This window comes from Oncorhynchus mykiss, chromosome 1, assembly GCF_057628025.1.
Source record: "Oncorhynchus mykiss isolate SJ-2025 chromosome 1, ASM5762802v1, whole genome shotgun sequence".
Classification (NCBI taxonomy): Eukaryota; Metazoa; Chordata; class Actinopteri; order Salmoniformes; family Salmonidae; genus Oncorhynchus; species Oncorhynchus mykiss.
This window is the reverse complement of record NC_143022.1, coordinates 49,265,997-49,286,853: the sequence shown is the minus strand read 5'-3', so window position 1 is coordinate 49,286,853 and position 20,857 is coordinate 49,265,997. Positions and strand designations below refer to the sequence as shown.

The following is a 20,857-nucleotide window of genomic DNA, read 5'->3' as shown; positions in this document are numbered from 1 at the left end:
CTATCTCAGGTGTGTAATACTTTGAGACTTCTTTAATATTAGACATTGTGCATCAGCTGTTATTGACAAATAGACACACATCCACGGCCCTCGTCTTACCAGATGTAGCTTCTCTGTTTTGCCAATGCATGGAAAATCCCGCCAGCTCTATATTATCCGTATCATCGTTCAGTCACGACTTGGTGAAACATAAGATAATACAGTTAATGTCCTGTTGGTAAGGTAGTCTTGATCGTATATAATCAATTTTGTTTTCCAATGATTTCACATTGGCCAATAGAACGGATGGTAGTGGAGGTTTACTCACTCGCCTACAAATTCTTAGAAGTCAGCCTGACCTCCAACCCCTTCAGCTCCGTCTTTTCTTCACGCAAATGACAGGGATTTGGGCACATTCCCGAGAAACCAGTAGATCCTTCGCGTCGGACTTGTTCTGATGTCCAGAAGTTATTTTCGGTCATAAGAGACGGTAGCAGCAACATTATGTACAAAATATGTGATGCAAGATTATAGGTGTAATTTATATGTGGTCCACAAGATGGCAGCAGTGTGTGTGCAACTTTTCAGACTGATCCATTGAAGAATTACATCACTACACAATATGTTGTATCAAGTCTGCCAGGTGTCCTACATGAGTTTGCTCAAATGTGCCGAATAACTATAGAGAACATACAAAAAGGCTATAGTAATAAAAAAATATGCAAGTTTACACACTTCCAGGAATATCATACATAATTAATCATTAGCTTCCCTACAGAAAATACATTAACCTTCACACATCTAGACGGCATAGGCAGGGTGAGTGTGGAGCCAGAGACAGCTTTGGGGTCAAACTGTAGAACCCAGTTCTTACATTTGAATATAAAATTAGATTTTATCAAACAGAACTACGCTACATTTGAACTCTGGGACCCTCAGGATGATAAATCAAAGAAAGATTACTCAATGTAAGTACCTTATTTACCTTTGAGGTGAATGTATCAAACCAGTTGCCGAGATTAACACCATTATCCCAGAAACCCTAGACCCACTCCAATTTGCATACTGCCCAAACAGATCCACAGATGATGCAATCTCTATTGCACTCCACACTGCCCTTTCACAACTGGACAAAAGGAACACTTACGTAAGAATGCTATTCATTTACTACAGCTCAGCGTTCAACACTACAGCTCAAAGCTCATCACTAAGCAAGGATCCTGGGACTAAACACCTCCCTCTGCAACTGGATCCTGGACTTCCTGACGGGCCGTCCCCAGGTGGTGAGGGTAGGTAGCAACACATTTGCCACGCTGCTCCTCAACACTGGTTCTCTCCAGGGGTGCGTGCTCAGTCCCCTCCTGTACTCCCTGTTCACCCACGACTGCAAGGCCAGGCATGACTCCAATACCATCATTAAGTTTGCAGATGACACAACAGTGGTAGGCCTGATCACCAACAACGACGAGACAGCCTATAGGGAGGAGGTCAGAGACCTGGCCGGGTGGTGCCAGAATAACAACCTATCCCTCAACGTAACCAAGACTAAGGAGATGATTGTGGACTACAGGAAAAGGAGGACCGAGCACTCACCCATTCTCATCGACGGGGCTGTAGTGGAGCAGGTTGAGCGCTTCAAGTTCCTTGGTGTCCACATCAACAACTAACTAGAATGGTCCAAAAACACCAAGACAGTCATGAAGAGGGAACGACAAAGCCTATTCCCCCTCAGGAAACTAAAAAGATTTGGCATGGGTCCTGGGATTCTCAAAAGGTTCTACAGCTGCAACATCGAGTTACATCACTGCCTGGTACGGTAATTGCTCGGCCTCCGACCGCAAGGCAGTACAGATGGTAGTGCGTACGGCCCAGTACATCACTGGGGCTAAGCTGCCTGCCATCCAGGACCTCTATACCAGGCAGTGTCAGAGGAAGGCCCTAAACATTGTCAAAGACCCCAGCCACAGACTGTTCTCTCTACTACCGCATGGCAAGCGGTACCAGAGTGCCAAGCCTAGGACAAAATGGCTTCTCAACAGTTTTTACCCCCAAGCCATAAGACTCCTGAACAGGTAATCAAATGGCTACCCGGACTGTTTGCATTGTGTGCCCCCCCCTCCAACCCAACCCCTATTTTACGCTGCTGCTACTCTGTTTATCATATATGCAGTCACTAACTATACATTCATGTACATACTACTTCAATTGGGCCGACCAACCAGTGCTCCCGCACTTTGGCTAAGCAGGCTATCAGCCTGACTACCTGGTGTCTGTTTATAGCCCGTCTTTTTACCGTTTTATTTCTTTACCTTTTTTGCACTATTGGTTTGAGCCTGTAAATAAGCATTTCACTGTAAAGTCTACACTTGTATTTGGCGCACGTGACAAATAAACTTTGATTTTACTGCTTTAATTACATTGGTAACCAGTTTATAATAGCAATAAAGCACCTCGGTGGTTTGTGGTATACCACTGCTAAGTGCTGTATCCAGGCACTCCGCATTGCACCATGCCAAGAACAGCCCTTAGCCGTGGTATATTAGCCATATACCACACCCCCTCGGGACTTATTGCTTAATTATATAGACAACCAACCTTTTCTCACGAGCGCACTGCTGGTTCCAAAACAACCTCTCCTTTGAAGAGTTCTTCAAAACCACCCCTTAAGTCTACAAAGGTAAAAAAAAAAAAAAAAAATGGCAGAGTATATATTCTTAAATTAACCTTAAGGTAATTTTTAAAAACCTTATATTATCCCACAGGATCCAAACCTTTTATTTTTAAGAGTGCAGTCGGTGATAGTTTGCCTTGGGCCAACTCCAATACCAGCAAGTGAAGAAGAGAGCCCATCTCATGAAGCCTGGTGATCAATAATAAATCATAGTTTACAGTAGCAACAACTTGACATGTAGCACATCTAGAACTACTGTAAAATTACTCTCATCAACTGAAAATTAAAAACTACAATAGAAGTGAAACCTACTACACTTTGCTATATTTATGCTCTAATAAATATGACCAATACAACGACTCAAGTTCACCTCAGTCCTATAAAAAAAAAAAAACAGAATGGAGTACACAATAAAATCAGACATGGAAGCTACATTAACATTCATTTATAAAATAGAATAACAACCATGCACACATTGTCCTGCAATTGTCAAAATCCTTAATACTGAAAATGAAGCTGTTTATGAAAGTAATGGAATCAAACTCTTGGAAGACAGATACAAGGATGAGTGTGTCACTAATTGCTTACTGGTACAATTCACAACCCTCAAGCAAATGATTTGTAATGACAAATGTCTGTCTCTTCTGTTAAAGATAAATAGATGAAAGTACATCAAACATGAACTGACCAGAAAGTTATCTAGTTACAACGGATGTATAGCAAGTTGAAAGCAATATGTAATTATTATCAATGACAAATGACATCCTTTAAACAAAAACACATTGTTCTTAGGGTAAAACGTTGAGCCAATTATACTTTTAAGTGGTAGCTGGTAGCTCATTTGTACAGTTGCACATAACACAATTATTTGGCAAAGAAAACCCATTGTATACTGCCAAGTGAAAAGTGGGAGTTCTCTAACATATGGGCATGAGAACCAGGACTGCAAAAACATTACCGGGGATAAGTAAGGCACCTTTAGGATTTCAGGTAAACTGATGTGAGAACATTAGGGTACAGGTACATAATACTGGTTATATTCATAAGGGTACGTCCCAAATGGCACCCTATTCCCTACATAGTGGACTAATTTTGACCAAGGGAATAGGGTGCCATTTTGGGAAGCAACCTATATCCCCCATGACAGGAATCACATGACTCATGGCAGCTGAGAGATTAGTCTACTATTTATGAAGTACAGTGCCACACACAAGTACATTACAACAAACACTCATGCACACTCAACCTACATATCTCCACACACACAAAAACATCATTACAAATATATAACAAAATGAGTATTTGTGTGCTAGTGTCATTGAGAACAACACAGAAACCTTCCCCATAAGGATACAGTACAGGATACACCTGGCTATTGCTAAAATGCACTTTGATGAGATCAGAGATTGCATGACTAATGATGAGACCGTGTGGTATTAGTGCAAAACCTCATTGAGGCGAATCTTTTGGAGTTCATAAGACCATTTTGACAACTGTTTGGAGTTAATACATTTCTTTAAGCAGAGTACACACTAAGTACTTTCATGTTGTGGATGAAAATACATATAAAAGGGATAGTCAAATTAACTTACTGATGCAATGAATGACTCAGTATTTGTTGATACTATACTTATTCTGCAAACATATGAATGAAAAAGTAAATATTGACAACAAAAAAAAACTACATTTTGAATTCAACAATTCTTCCTACGGCCAACGTTGCTCTCCTCAGATATGAAGTACTTTAAAGGAAATTAGGTAAAACCGATAGCTAAAGCTGGTGTCTTAGTCGATATATATGTTTCACTTCAGTGGACATAGTGTGGTCAGTATAATTTCTCTAGTTACCAGTACCTATAGAGAAGCCAACAGTTACCTATAAAGAAGCCAAGGCATCACTAGAGACATATTATTGATCAGATAATGAAGCCTAAATATTGTTCCTCACAAAAGTATTATTCTTTTTTTTAAATGTTTTACAAATAAGGTTGTATTGAACATTGAAGGTAAGCTAACATCTGTGCATATGTACATAGCAGTTTCTTCACACCAGCAGAGAAAATAGAGCAATGACTATTTTGCAAAACTCGTACCATGGTATACTATGAAAAACCCCCAACAGTTTCACATTAGGAAAAGTTGTATTTTGTAGTACATATATATATATATTTTTTTTTACCTTTAACTAGGCAACGTAACTACATACACCTTAAGGTTCTGAAAATGCTACAAATATCACTTTAATTGTTATGAATCAGTGAAAGAGACGCTGAAATAAAATGGCGTTGCCACACATCGTGTTGGACAAAACCAGTGTTCAAAAGTGAACAAAACCACATAGTTTGAGTAAAACAATTTGTTTTTTTTTCTCTTTCTTTTTTGGAAAACTAAATGCACGCCAAGAATTAGAGAAAGCAGTGCCCGATTTACAGAAACAAGCGTATCCCTCTTTCCATCTCAATCTTTCCACTAACCAAACCTGACAAACCTCTGTGGTATCGGTCTCTTTAAGAGGGATTTAAAGTCAGCGGCTTGCTGGCACTGAAGCACATTCACCGTTTAACTACTAAAACAAAGCCTTTGAAAGGTTGATTGTCTTCTGTTAGTAGAGCGTGACAGATCACAAAGACGGGATGAAATGCAAGGGGCAGGCTAACTACATCTATCCTGAGGGCATTCAGCTACCATGTCTTCATTTTTAAAAAAAAACTCATTTATTGTGTGTGTGTGCAGTTGTGTTGAGAGACTAACCATGTAAGATATCGAATAATAAACAACTCACTTCTGTAAACGTATTTTTCTTCCAATCTGTGCAAACTGCGTTGTTTAGTTAAGGGAAAAGAAGAGTGTGAGAAGAATGCAGCAGGTTCATTTGGCAGCGCAGCAGTTGGGGACAGAGACAGCCGGTCTCAAATTGCTCCCCATCCCTCCCACTTGCCCCTCCCATGTTGCATGTCTGAAGGCTCTGGTTAGGTATAAGCAGTGCAGTGGCAAAGCTACAACAATATTGCTTTCCTCCTTACAGATCTGCAAACATTGAAAGGTTAGGGCCAAGGGGAGCCTTAGGGATTGAATAAGGACTTTGAGAGAGAGAGAGAGTAGCTAGTAGGGGTTTAGCTAGTCTAGCTCAGCTCTGCAGCAGTATGGGGTCCTCCAGCTCGTGTAGGAAGGGCAAGGAACTGCTCTGACTCTCTCCTGAATCCGAGTCGTAGGGCGTGTCCGGCAGCTCCGTGAAGCCCCACGCCAGCTGGTCGTCCTCGAAGACGGAGTGCGCCTGAACCAGCACGTCGGTGTAGTCCTCCTCCTCGTGGGATTGGAAGTCCTGAGGGATGTAGAGCATCTCGGGGTAGTTACGGCTGACCAGGTCGCTGGTGGTGGTCAGGGACACCTTGCGGAAGGCGATGAGGTGCATGTGGGAGAACTTAATGTACTTGCAGCGCCTGAAGCCCAGTGACTCCACCGCCACGCGCCAGCTGCGCATCATGAGGGCGTGGCGGTTCTGGTGGGAGGAGTCGGGGGTGATGATGAGCAGCAGGCCGTGCAGTTCCAGCAGCTCATGGGCCTTCTTGCAGCAGATCCAGCGCTGGTAAGGCGAGGGGAAGTAGGAGAGGAGCAGGGAGAAGACCACCACGTTGAAGAGCTGGGCGGGCAGTGCGTCAATGGGGCTACACAGCTGTCTCAGGAAGGCTTCCACTGCGTCACTAGCCAGCTGCAGGGGCTGCTGGAGCTGGAGGTTAAGGAAGTCACACTTGTATACACTCTGGGGTGGGGGGGAGAGAGAGCAGAAACAGATACTTTAGAGTAGCTCCCAAAAGATTATCAAGTTGCAGTATTTTAGACCCACATTTAAAACCCACCGTTCTTATTCCATTTGGCTACCCAAATCACTCTACGCTAATATTCTGCCAGTTCCTTCACAGTAGGTCAGGTTTCATTGCAGTCAAGCATCGAAACACTCACTGCCAAGGGGCGGCATTGTTTTGGGATCTGATATTCACACAATGAACTAACTACCCGTTGAGAAAACCCCTGACATTCTGTCGCGGCCGTAGAGGAGTGAGTAAGACAGTAAGAGTCAGGATTTTTTTTAAGCCGGGACCGAGGGAGTGACTACTGACTGTAAATCGTTCATACCTCGACCGCAGGCACTATGTCAATACCGACTGTGAGGAACTCGTCAAACTTCAGGAAGGGGTTAAAACAGCTGCCAACGTCCAGCAGCCGCATTTTACCAAGCTGGGAGATGGACCTGAAAGTAGAGAAATCAGAGGCATTAAAGAGTTATACTTAACACTGACACACAGGGAGTGTGCTTAATGAGAGCAGTGGCTAATAGAAGTCAATATGAATATTGAATGTCAATTATGAACGTACAACAGAGCATGCTGAAGTTGGGCAAAATAGTCCTGAAAATCATCAGGGTCATCAGGGTTGTAACAGTGCAGTACCTGGGGATGAAGGAGCTATAAGGCTGGGTACTCAGAGTTGCAGCTGAGGTGGCTATGGCAAGCCTGGCACTCTTCTCATCCTTCTCCAACATTCTTCTCATTCCACCATCCAGGAAATACTCCTGACAAACACTGGAAAAACAATCCCAAAACATCATACATCATGGTATTGATGGCTCACAGCTAAAACGACACGGATGTTCTGAAATTCAAACGAGCAGAAGTTATGATTCACCCCACAGCGTTGACATCGAAAAGGCTTGATGAGTCATCGCACCTAACATAGTGCATTGGAGTTCTGAGCTAGTACAGCACAGCCAGAGGGTTATTTGTTTTACCTGCGACACCACTCGATGCGGCCCTCTCCCTCGCAGGTCTTGGCCCAGTGGTTGTCGGCCAGGTTCTTCATGGCCAGGGCATATTCACTCAGAGTCTGCTCATCCTCACAGTGCTCTCGCCAGATCTTCTCAAAATCCCCCACTGTGGAAAGAACATGATACATTTTTTAAAAAGGCAGGAAGAAGGTACAAACAGAGAAAATAAACCAAACACGCCTACCTCACAATATACAGTATGACATAGCAAAACAAATAAGCACAAATGAAAGTGGGCCAGGCAGAGATTTGTTTCCCCATTTCATTTCATCAAATTCAAATTTATCATTAGTAAATGGTAAGAATTTAAATTGAAAGTCCTGTCAGTTTTGTTTCTAAAAATGGCATGCAAGCACTGTACATACAGTACCAGTCAAAAGTTTGGACACACCTAGTCATTCAAGGTTATCTTTACTATTTTTTACATTGTAGAATAATAGTGAAGACATCAAAACTATGAAATAACACATATGGAATCATGTAGTAACCAAAAAAGGGTTAAACAAATCAAAATATGTACGTTTGATTCTTCAAAGTAACCACGCTTTGCCAACAGAAGGAGTATGCTGAGCACTTGTTGGCTGCTTTTCCTTCACTCTGTGGTCCAACTCATCCCAACTTGGTTTGAGGTCAGGTGATTGTGGAGGCCAGGTCATCTGATGCAGCACTCCATCACTCTCCTTGGTCAAATAGCCCTTACAGAACCTGGGAGGTGTGTTGGGTCATTGTCCCGTTGAAATTAATTTTATTTTTTTTAAAAAAGAGTCCCACTAAGCGCAAATCAGATGGGATGGCGTATCGCTGCAGAATGCTGTGGCTGGTTAAGTGTGCCTTGAATTCTAAATAAATCACAGACAGTGTTACCAGCAAAGCACCCCAACACACCTCCTCCTCCATGCTTCACGGTGGGAACCACACGTTAAGATCATCCGTTCACCTACTCTGCGTCTCACAAAGACATGGCAGTTGGAACAAAAAAATCTCACATTTGGACTCATCAGATGAAAGGACATATTTACACCAGTCTAATGTCCATTGCTCATGTTTCTTGGCTCAAGCAAGTCTCATCTTCTCATTGGTGTCCTTTAGTAGTGGTTTCTTTGCAAACATTCGACCATGAAGGCCTGATTAACGCAGTTTCCTCTGAACAGTTGATGTGTTTGTTAGTTGAACTCTGAAGGATTTATTTGGGCTGTAATTGGAGGCTGGTAACTCTAATGAACTTATCCTCTGCAGCAGAGGTAACTCTGGGTCTTCCTTTCCTGTGGCGGTCCTCGTGAGAGGCAGTTTCATCATAGCGCTTGATGGTTTTTGCGATTGCACTTGAAAAAAGTTTCAAAGTTATTTTCTGGATTGACTGACCTTAATGATGGATTGTCATTTCTCTTTGCTTATTTGTGCTGTTCTTGCCATAATATGGACTTGGTCTTTTACCAAATAGGGCTATCTTCTGTATATCAACTGTAACTCTCACAACACAACTGATTGGCTCAAACGCATTAAGAAGGAAAGAAATTCTCAAATTAACTTTTAACAAGGCACACCTGTTAATTCAAACGCATTCCAGGTGACTACCTCATGAAGCTGGTTGAGAGAATGCCAAGTGTGCAAAGCTGTCATCAACACAAAGGGTGGCTACTTTGAATAATCTTAAATATAAAATAGATTTTGATTTGTTAAACACATGTTTAGCTACTACATGTGTGTTATTTCATAGTTTTAATGTCTTCAATATTAAAGAAAAACCCCGGAATGAGTAGGTGTCCAAACTTTTGACTGGTATTGTACATTGTGTAGACAATAAGCCAACATTAAGATACCTACTTGTAAAGTTGTGTTTTTTACATTAATTCAAGAGGAATCACTATCATTCAGCCCCACACAGGCTAACACAACATTGCTTCAACATTTTCTAAAAACAGTTACTCATGTCATCCTTCCGGCATTATAGAGGTATAGCTGAAAACCAGACTTTCAACAGAAGTCTTCACATCTGTTCCTAATATATATATCTTCACCAATTCCCTTCACCAGGTCTTCACAGGCGTACAGCAGAATGTGTTTAGCTTGTGTGAGCAAACATCCTGATAAAGGAAGAAATCCCATGACTACAAGAGGAAAGAAAGCGATAACAGATTGGCAGAAATAAAAACCACAAGACGACCGGTTGGAATAAACAGCAGTGCCCTAGTACAAAGCATGACTACTGTGGTACCCATGCCAAGCAGACCAGATCATGCTTTACTTATTAACTAATCATGGCGTCAGCTGACAGGACAACTGCCCAGTGTCTTGTCTTTCAAGACCAGTTGCTAGGCCAGTCAGTCCTTCTGCTGGTAGAGTGGAAAATACCGGTTGTATGCTGTTTTTAAACTTGTGTGATGAGTGCAACACAGTGGGAAATAGACCTAGGCTATTCATAGATGTCGCTATTTTTCACCAGGCCGGTATCTAGCCAAACCGATGCTAAATAAACCAAATGAAAACATCGCGAGTGGCTATTAGACCTATATTCTGTCCAGGTTGACAACCACATTCCACTATTTGCAGCCGAGCTACACACAGAACGCAGAGCTCCATTACGGTTAGACTAAAACTGAAAATGTGGCCCTGGACATTCTTCCAGTAAGATTAGCCAATGTTACGATCCAAAATAGCTGAAGTTGACACGAGAGACTTGCCTCATAATAAACAATATGTTCAGAATAGGATTACTGGCAGATTCCTCAATTGGTTGTCTCAATAACCCTATATCTGAATGCAAGACTAATTCCTGCAAAGGCCAATAAACTGAATTGAACCAGAAATGCATATCATGTTTTTACACAATCTTTAGGCCTATAAGCTACACTTATCTTTCCTCCCCAATTATATAGGCCTATGTGTAAAACAGCCGAAGTAATAGAACAACTACCCTGGTGTAGAATTTTTTTTTTTACAGAAAAGGGAAATCCAAGAAAATATATGTATATATTTAAAGATCTGCTATCGGGATGGAATGGAAGAGGTATGCATGTCAGAAGTTCGGACATACTTACTCATTATTTATTTTTTACTATTTTCTACATTGTAGGAAAGTGAAGATGTCAAAACTATGAAATAACACATATGGAATCATGAAGTAACCAAAAATGTGTGAAACAAATCAAAATATTTTAGATTTGAAATTCTTCAAAGTAGCCACCCTGTGCCTTGATGACATCTTTGCACACTCTTGACGCTCTCTCAACCAGCTTCATGAGGTAGCCACCTGGAATGCATTTCAGTTCATTTGTAGAATTTCTTTCCTTCTTAATGCGTTTGTGCCAATCAGTTGGGTTGTGACATGGTTGGGGTAGTATACAGAAGATAGCCTTATTAAGTCCATATTATGGCAAGAGCAGCTAAAATAAGCAAAGAGAAACGACAGTCCATTACTTTAAGACATGAAGGTCAGTCAATCCGGAATAGTTCAAGAACTTTGAACGTTTCTTCAAGTGCAGTTACAAAAACCATCAAGCGCTATGATGAAACTGGCTCTCATGCGGACCGCCACAGGAAAGGAAGACCCAGAGATACTTCTGCTGCAGAGGATAAGTTCAGTTGAGTTACGGGCCTCAGAAATTAGAGCCCAAATAAGTTCAAGTAACAGATACATCAACAACTGTTCAGAGGACACCAAGTGAATCAGGCCTTCATGGTCAAATTGCAGCAAAGAAACCACCACTAAAAGGACACCAATAAGAAGAGACTTGCCTGGGCCAAGAAACATGAGGAATGGACATTAGACTGGGGGAACAACAAGTGCTCAGCATGTGGGAACTCCTTCAAGACTTTGGAAAAACATTCCAGGTGAAGCTGGTTGAGAGAATGCGAAGAGTGTGCAAAGCTGTCAAAAGCAAAGGGTGGCTACTTTGAAGAATCTAAAATTTATTTTGATTTGTTTAACCCTTTTTTGGTTACTACATGATTGCATGTGTTATTTCATAGTTTTGATGTCGTCAATATTATTCTACAATGTAGAAAAGAAAAACCCTTGAATGAGTAGGTGTTTTGGACTGGTACTATATATATATGCATGCATGTATGTATGGCCTATAAATATATGTGTGTGTGTGGAGAGAAAACAAGTGTTTACTGGCTGAAAATTGTCAGAACTGCATGTGCTTTATTTCGGTCTTGCCCTGGCTGCGTCAGGGTCGATCATAAGTTAAATGTATGTATCCCTTCATGGGTAGAGTGATGTTTATGGCGGATATTCACTCGCAGTCATTTGCGGCTGTCAAAATATATCTTCCATCTTCCTTTTTGCGAGAACATAACAAGGACTACATGAAATACCGGAGCGCACAAAACATTAAGAATACATTCCTAATATTGAGTTGCACCCGCCACACAGAGCATTAGAAAGTTGTTTTTTTTTTTTTAATTTCAAGGTCACATTGGTCAAATTGTCAAGAAAGGCTACTAAAGTGTGACTTTGTCCTTGTGTTTCTTGGCTAGTTATATTATTTTGTTCACATGCCAGGTTGTTTTTCAATGTTAGTTTAAAGCTACAATATTAAACTTTTTGGCCGATCGTTCCAAATTCACAGAAATGTGTGTTAGAGGTCTGTCACTCATGGAAAGTAAGTCTAAGAAGCAGTAGATTTGTTCTATGCGCTATTTCTATGCTTCCCATTAAGTTCCGTTTGTGCTTCTTTTACCTTCAGTTTTGTATAACAGCTTCAAAAAGCTGAATAGACAAAATGTTTGATTATGCAAAAGATATTTCATGACAGTGTAGATGGTACAATGATGTTCTATACTATAATTGCTTGTTTTGTCACAAACTGAAATTAGGCTATTAGAATTTTTGCAACCAGGAAATTAGAGTGATTTCTGCATAGTGCATCTTTAAGTTTGCTGCAACGGTCTGCTGCTCGGAAGACATTGCAGTGTGAGATTTTTTTCATCACAGACAAGCGAGTGCCCAAGTTACCATGGTAACGGCAAGTCCCTTAAAACGGCAGCTGAACATTTGTCTCACCTAATGATTGCAATTGAATCATGGTTCACTCCTAAAAAAAAAAAAATGCATGAACTTTGTCATTTCTTATCATTAAAACACTCAAATACTTTAATTGTTCTCCTAGATTAATGTGTGCTTCTACATTTCTATTTAGGAGCACATTATGTACTCCTTGTAAAAAATGGCAGCGTAGAGCACTGAACTAAACTCAGCAAAAAAATAAATGTCCTCTCACTGTCAGCTGTGTTTATTTTCAGCAAACTTAACGTGTGTAAATATTTGTATGAACATAACAAGATTCAATAACTGAGACATGAACTGAACAAGTCCCACAGACATGTGACAAACAGAAATTGAATAATGTGTCCCTGAACAAGGGGGGGGGGGGGGGTCAAAATCATAAGTAACAGTCAGTATCTGGTGTGGCCCCTAGCTGCATTAAGTACTGCAGGGCATCTCCTCCTCGTTGACTGCACCAGATTTGCCAGTTCTTGCTGTGAGATGTTACCCCTTCCAACAAGGCACCTGCAAGTTCCTGGACATTTCTGGGGGGGGGAAAATGGCCCTAGCCCTCACTCTCCGATCCAACAGGTCCCAGATGTGCTCAATGGGATTGAGATCCGGGCTCTTTGCTGGCCATGGCAGAACACTGACATTCCTGTCTTGCCGGAAATCACACACAGAACAAGCAGTATGGCTGGTGGCATTGTCATGCTGGAAGGTCATGTCAGGATGAGCCTGCAGGAAGGGTAACACGAGGGAAGAGGATGTTTTCCCTGTAACGCACACCGTTGAGATTGCGCTTGTTGTCATGGCAGGCAGTCCGATGATGCCGTGACACACCGCCCCAGACCATGAAGGACCCTCCACCTCCAAATCGATCCCGCTCCAGAGTACAGGCCTCGGTGTAACGCTCATCCCTTCGACGACAAACGTGAATCCGACAATCACCCCCGGTGAGACAAAACCGTAACTCGTCAGTTCAGTGACGGTGGGTCTGGTCCAGTGACGGTGGGTTTGTGCCCATAGGCGATGTTGCCAGTGATGTCAGATGAGGACCTGCCTTACAACAGGCCTACAAGCCCTCAGTCCAGCCTCTCTCAGCCTATTGCGGACAGTCTAAGCACTGATGGAGGGATTGTGCGTTCCTGGTGTAACTCGGGCAGTTGTTGTTGCCATCCTGTACCTGTCCCGCAGGTGTGATATTTGAATGTACCGATCCTGTGCAGGTGTTGTTACACGTGGTCTGCCACTGCGAGGACGATCAGCTGTCCGTCCCGTCTTAGGCGTCCACAGGTGCATGTTGATTAATTGTTTATGGTTCATTGAACAAGCATGGGAAACAAGTGTTTAAACCCTTTTACAATGAAGATCTGTGAAGTTATTTGGACTTTTATGAATTATCTTTGAAAGACAGGGTCCTGAAAAAGGGATGTTTCTTTTAATGCTGAGTTCATAATTATAAATAAGCAATATCACTCAGCCTTTTGTGGCAGGGTAGCCACTTTGTTGATTCTTGATGTTCAGTAGTAACACTGTTCTTATTATTCTATTTGAACATAAATTGGTTAAAGATGCAGGTTACAGACATGAAATTAAGCAATACACCCCATTAAATCAAATCAATTTTTTTGTCACATACACATGGTTAGCAGATGTTAATGCGAGTGTAGCAAAATGCTTGTGCTTCTAGTTCCGACAAAGCAGTAATAACCAACAAGTAATCTAACAATTCCAAAACTACTGTCTTATACACACACAAGTGTAAGGGGATAAAGAATATGTACATAAAGATATATGAATGAGTGATGGTACAGAGCGGCATAGGCAAGATACAGTAGATGGTATCGAGTACAGTATATACATATGAGATGAGTATGTAAACAAAGTGGCATAGTTAGTGGCTAGTGATACATGTATTACATAAAGATGCAGTAGATGATAGAGTACAGTATATACGTATACATATGAGATGAATAATGTAGGGTAAGTAACATTATATAAGGTAGCATTGTTTAAAGTGGCAAGTGATATATTTTACATCCTTTCCCATCAATTCCCATTATTAAAGTAGCTGGAGTTGAGTCAGTGTGTTGGCCTTGAGATTGAAAAACAGCCTCTGTCTCTCGGTCCCAGCTTTGATGCACCTGTACTGACCTCGCCTTCTGGATGACAGCGGGGTGAACAGGCAGTGGCTCGGGTGGTTGTTGTCCTTGATGATCTTTATGGCCTTCCTGTAACATCGGGTGGTGTAGGTGTCCTGGAGGGCAGGTAATTTGCCCCCGGTGATGCGTTGTGCAGACCTCACTACCCTCTGGAGAGCCTTACGGTTGTGGGCGGAGCAGTTGCCGTACCAGGCGGTGATACAGCCCGCCAGGATGCTCTCGATTGTGCATCAGTAGAAGTTTGTGAGTGCTTTTGGTGACAAGCCGAATTTCTTCAGCCTCCTGAGGTTGAAGAGGCGCTGCTGCGCCTTCTTCACGATGCTGTCTGTGTGGGTGGACCAATTCAGGTTGTCTGTGATGTGTACGCCGAGGAACTTAAAGCTTGCTACCCTCTCCACTACTGTTCCATCGATGTGGATAGGGGGGGTGTTCCCTCTGCTGTTTCCTGAAGTCCACAATCATCTCCTTAGTTTTGTTGACGTTGAGTGTGAGGTTATTTTCCTGACACCACACTCAGAGGGCCCTCACCTCCTCCCTGTAGGCCGTCTCGTGGTTGTTGGTAATCAAGCCTACCACTGTAGTGTCGTCCGCAAACTTGATGATTGAGTTGGAGGCGTGCATGGCCACGCAGTCGTGGGTGAACAGGGAGTACAGGAGAGGGCTCAGAACGCACCCTTGTGGGGCCCCAGTGTTGAGGATCAGCGGGGTGGAGATGTTGTTGCCTACCCTCACCACCTGGGGGCGGCCCGTCAGGAAGTCCAGTACCCAGTTGCACAGGGCGGGGTCGAGACCCAGGGTCTCGAGCTTGATGACGAGCTTGGAGGGTACTATGGTGTTAAATGCCGAGCTGTAGTCGATGAACAGCATTCTCACATAGGTATTCCTCTTGTCCAGATGGGTTAGGGCAGTGTGCAGTGTGGTTGAGATTGCATCGTCTGTGGACCTATTTAGGCGGTAAGCAAATTGGAGTGGGTCTAGGGTGTCAGGTAGGGTGGAGGTGATATGGTCCATGACTAGTCTCTCAAAGCACTTCATGATGACGGAAGTGAGTGTTACGGGGCGGTAGTCGTTTAGCTCAGTTACCTTAGCTTCCTTGGGAACAGGAACAATGGTGGCCCTCTTGAAGCATGTGGGAACAGCAGACTGGGATAGGGATTGATTGAATATGTCCGTAAACACACCAGCCAGCTGGTCTGCGCATGCTCTGAGGGCGCGGCTGGGGATGCCGTCTGGGCCTGCAGCCTTGCGAGGGTTAACACGTTTAAATGTTTTACTCACCTCGGCTGCAGTGAAGGAGAGGCCGCATGTTTTGGTTGCAGGCCGTGTCAGTGACACTGTATTGTCCTCAAAGCGGGCAAAAAAGTTATTTAGTCTGCCTGGGAGCAAGACATCCTGGTCCGTGACGGGGCTGGTTTTCTTTTTGTAATCCGTGATTGACTGTAGACCCTGCCACATACCTCGTGTCTGAGCCGTTGAATTGAGATTCTACTTTGTCTCTATACCGACGCTTAGCTTGTTTGATTGCCTTGCGGAGGGAATAGCTGCACTGTTTGTATTCGGTCATGTTTCCGGTCACCTTGCCCTGATTAAAAGCAGTGGTTCGCGCTTTCAGTTTCACGCGAATGCTGCCATCAATCCACGGTTTCTGGTTTGGGAATGTTTTAATCGTTGCTATGGGAACGACATCTTCAACACACATTCTAATGAACTCACACACCGAATCAGCGTATTCGTCAATGTTGTTGTCTGACGCAATACGAAACATATCCCAGTCCACGTGATGGAAGCAGTCTTGGAGTGTGGAATCAGATAGGTCGGACCAGCGTTGGACAGACCTCAGCGTGGGAGCTTCTTGTTTTAGTTTCTGTCTGTAGGCAGGGATCAACAAAATGGAGTCGTGGTCAGCTTTTCCGAAAGGAGGGCGGGGCAGGGCCTTATATGCGTCGCGGAAGTTAGAATAGCAGTGATCCAAGGTTTTGCCAGCCCTGGTTGCGCAATCGATATGCTGATACAATTTAGGGAGTCTTGTTTTCAGATTAGCCTTGTTAAAATCCCCAGCTACATTACTTCTTACTGGTAATAAATGTCTTGCTTTAGAAAAACAGAAAGCATGCCCATCCAGCGCGAGCATGATGTAATTACACCAAATATTTTCACTGGTAAAAAAAAAATAATATCTGAGCGGGGGGTAGATTTTTGTTTTCCAATTTACCTCCCACAGTGGCTTGTCGACCAAAAAGGAAAAATCTCCCACCCTGGTCATGGAAAGAGCAGGTGTCCTTAATGTTTTGTATACCCAGTGTTTTATTTATTTCACCTTTATTTAACCAGGTAGGCAAGTTGAGAACAAGTTCTCATTTACAATTGCGACCTGGCCAAGATAAAGCAAAGCAGTTCGACACATACAACAACACAGAGTTACACAGAGTAGAGATAGAAATAATGGGGTGCAAAGGAGCAAAATAAATAAATAAATACATTGTAGGAAACGAGGTAGTTTGTTTGGGCTAAATTATAGATGGGCTATGTACAGGTGCAGTAATCTGAGCTGCTCTGACAGCTGATGCTTAAAGCTAGTGAGGGAGATGTGTTTCCAGTTTCAGAGATTTTTGTAGTTCGTTCCAGTCAGTGGCAGCAGAGAACTGGAAGGAGAGGCGTATATAGTCTAGTAGCAGAGTGAACAGTCTATGACTTGTATGGCTGGAGTCTTTGGCAATTTTTCGGGTCTTCCTCTGATACCGCCTGTCACAGAGGTCCTGAATGGCAGGGAGCTCAGCCCCAGTGACGTACTGGGCTGTCTGCACCACCTTCTGTAGCGCGTTGTGGTCAAGGACGGTGCATTTGCCATACCAAGTGGTGATGCAGCCAGTCAAGATGCTCTCAATGGTGCAGCTGTACAACTTTTTGAGGATCCGAGAGCCCATGCCAAATCCTTTCGGCCTCCTGAGGGGGAAGAAGTGCTGCCGTGCCCTCTTCACGACTGGGTGTGTGTGGACCATGTTAAGTTCTTAGGGATGTGGATGCCAAGGAACTTGAAGCTCTCGACCCGCTCCACAATAGCTCCGGTGATGTGGATGGGGGCATGCGCTTCCCTCTTTCTCCCTATAGTCCACGATCAGCTCCTTGATCTTTCTGACGTTGAGGGAGAGGTTGTTGTACAGGCACCACACTGCCAAATCTCTGACCTCCTCCCTGTAGGCTGACTCATTGCAGCAGTCGGTGATCAGGCCTACCACCGTCATGTCGTCAGCAAATTTAGTGATTGTTTTGGAGTTGTGCGTGGCCACGCAGTCGTGGGTCAACAGGGAGTACAGGAGGGGACTATGCACACACTCTTTAGGGGGCCCAGTGTTAAGGGTCAGTGTGGCAGGTGTGTTGCCTACCCTTAGATTCAAGCACAAAGACCAGGGAGGTTTTCAATGACTCACAAAGGTCACCTATTGGTAGATGGGTTAAAAATTACATAGATATTGAATATCATGGAGCATGGTGAAGATATCTCCTGCATCGAAGTTAAGAAGAATGCCTGTATCCTTGTTGTGACTAGATGTACTGATACACCTTCTTTGCGAGACATTGGAAAACCTTCCTAGTCTTTGTGGTTGAATCTGTTTGGAACTCATTGCTCGACTGAGGGACCTTACAATTATCTGTATGTGTTGGGTACAGAGATTAGGTAGTCATACCATGAGGCCAATTGTGACGTTAACACAGTTAAAGTTACAAAGTTGAATGGCTGTGATAGGAGAAAACTGAGGATGGATCAACAACATTGTAGTTACTCCACAATACTAACCAAACTGACAGAGTGAAAAGAAGGAAGCCTGTTCATGCATCCTGTTTGCAACAAAGAACTAAAGTAATACTGTAAAAAAAAGTGGCAAAACAATCCACTTTTTGTCCTGAATTCAACAAAATAAATACCACTACCCATATTTTCAAGCAAGCTGCATCTTGTTGTGGGTATGCTTAATTGTTAAATACTGGAGAGGAGTTGTTCAGGATAAAAAAAAATAAAACAAACAAACAGAATGGAGCTAAGCACAGGCAGAGGAAAACCTGTTTCAATATGCCTTCCACCAGACACTGGGAGATAAATTCACCTTTCAGCAGGACAATAACAAAACACAAGGACAAATCTACACTGGAGTTGCTTACGAAGAAGACAGTGAATGTACCTGATCGACCAAGTTTCAGTTGACTTAAATCTACTTGAAAATCTATAGTAAGACCTGAAAATGGTTGTCTAGCAATGATCAACAACCAATTTGACAGAGCTTGAAGAATTTAGAAAATAATAATGTACAAATGTTGCACAATCCAGGTGTGGAAAGCTCTTAGAGCCTTACCCAGAGAAACTCACAGCTGTAATCGCTGCCAAAGGTGTTTCTACAAAGTATTGACTCAGGGGTGTGAATACTTACGTCAAATAGATATTTCAGTATTGCATATATGTGCTAAAATTTCTAAAAACATGTTTTCATTTTGTCATTATGGGGTAATGTGTGTAGATGGATGAGAACAAAATATATTAATACATTTAAATTCAGGCTGTAACACAAACAAGTAACAAAATGTGGAATAAGTCAAGGGGTATGAATACTTTCTGATGGCACAGTTTCCGGTGTGTGGCAATAAAAACTATTTTCATATTTTTCTCGTTCTTTTCAGTTTCAGAACAAGCCATACAATCCCAGGTGAGCCTGGGAGTGACAGTGCCCATGAGCCAGTATGTTACGATCGAACAACCTTCCCAAATGACTATGACTGTAGGTAAGAGGAGGCTATTATGAATTTTGTTGCCAAATTATACAATAATATCCAAACAAGCCTAGTTGACGTTAGTAAATGCACACTGTAGCTTGAAATATTCCCAGGCGGCCCTGATCTAACGTTACATTAGTCTAGTTTGGTCATAAATAAAGTGAAATGTAGACACCTAGCTACTATTGTATGACAATGTTTTTCTATACAGTCGAGCCTGACATGTTGCCCGTCACTTGCAGTATGTGCGAGGCACCCGAAAATAATAAATAATGCTAGCAAGCTAGCTAATGTTACTTAGCTACTTTAGCGTTCTACTTGGGGCCTTATTTTCGCCAAATTTAATGGCCCGTTTGCTGAGACGGACCGGACCCCTGATTTTTTTTCTAGCGGGTTAAATTAACTGACGTTAGTTAGATAGAGCTAGCGACGCGTAACTACCTTCTCTGTATTTTCTTCGCAGTTTTCTATGGACATTCTTGACAACTCCGGACAGCTTTTCCTGCTCCTTCTTGCACCTCGTTTCTGTCGGAATAAGAACACAGACCGGCTCCAGTTCGGTTTCTGTATCTCCTGTCTCAGCATTGTTCACCGGGTCCATAGTCCTGCGCCGCTTCTCCTTCCTCACTAGAGCAAGGTTTTTATTTTTACAGACTAGCTACAATTCTTCACATTCTAGGTTAACTACCGGTGCCAGCCAGCACACCAGGACCACAAGCGAACAACGTGCGTGCTGATTGGTTCCCCTGGACACACATGCTGCAGTGCTGACAGCTATATGACCAATCACAGAGCTGAAAACAGAAACACCTTCTGCGTTCAGTTGCATGCGTTATTTGCTGTTTAAATCGAAATAATAGCTAAACTTAGAGGTGGCAGCTTTATAATGTAGCCTATTGCTATCTAAAATGTGTGTGCAAATGAGGATGTATGGGTACAGGTTGCTCTGGTTTTAAAATATGTTCACATTAGGTACTGTATGGAGGCCTTTCTCCTGTATGATGTTCCTGGCACAAGAATTAGTCAAATAAATTCCATCCTTTCTGCTTTAGGTTTAACGTTCCTAAATGAAGTCCCTTGGAGCCTCTCTGGCAGCCCCTGTAGAGGCCATGCCTTTAGATACAGGCATTGTAACACACGGGGTTAGTAGCGTAGTTTGTGGCTACATACTGCCACCTTATGGTAGGTAATATTGAGACAGATTCCTCAGACCTTTCAGAGTCCAACATCGGACGACATGTAAGAAAACTTTTTAGAAAAATAAATAAAACATCTTTAAAAAAAAAAAGTAAAACGTTTGCTCAAACAGGGATCTCAATTCAGCAGCTCTGGATGTACCATGTGCGCATAGTATTAGCATAGGCCTGTGGCTCATAAGATCCCATTATCGATTAGAGTGAACTTGACATTCGATTTATAAGATCTTGCTCCAGTCAGTTTCAGAACAGATAGTAATGACCTCACAC

General features: G+C 42.7%; 1 protein-coding gene across 1 annotated transcript; it reads right to left on the bottom strand.

Annotated features, from left to right (window-relative positions):
* Positions 1–3,082: 3,082 nt before the first annotated feature.
* LOC110524097 (S-adenosylmethionine sensor upstream of mTORC1) lies at positions 3,083–20,149 on the bottom strand. The gene is made up of 5 exons (XM_021603439.3): positions 19,833–20,149; positions 7,437–7,578; positions 7,099–7,230; positions 6,785–6,899; positions 3,083–6,410 (listed from the first exon to the last, which is right to left on the bottom strand). Exons 1-5 carry the CDS (start codon positions 19,990–19,992, stop codon positions 5,778–5,780), a joined length of 1,182 nt encoding a protein of 393 aa, XP_021459114.1. The 5' UTR covers positions 19,993–20,149; the 3' UTR covers positions 3,083–5,777.
* Between the last annotated feature and the right edge of the window lie 708 nt (positions 20,150–20,857).

Excerpts from the sequence above, each read along its gene's own strand:
- LOC110524097 (XM_021603439.3), bottom strand. The coding sequence starts at position 19,992 with ATGGACCCGGTGAACAATGCTGAGACAGGAGATACAGAAACCGAACTG. Across the intron at positions 7,579-19,832 it reads GCGAAGAAAATACAGAGAAG|TGGGGGATTTTGAGAAGATC; the intron begins GTAGTTACGCGT and ends TTCTTTCCACAG. Across the intron at positions 7,231-7,436 it reads CGCATCGAGTGGTGTCGCAG|TGTTTGTCAGGAGTATTTCC; the intron begins GTAAAACAAATA and ends TTGTTTTTCCAG.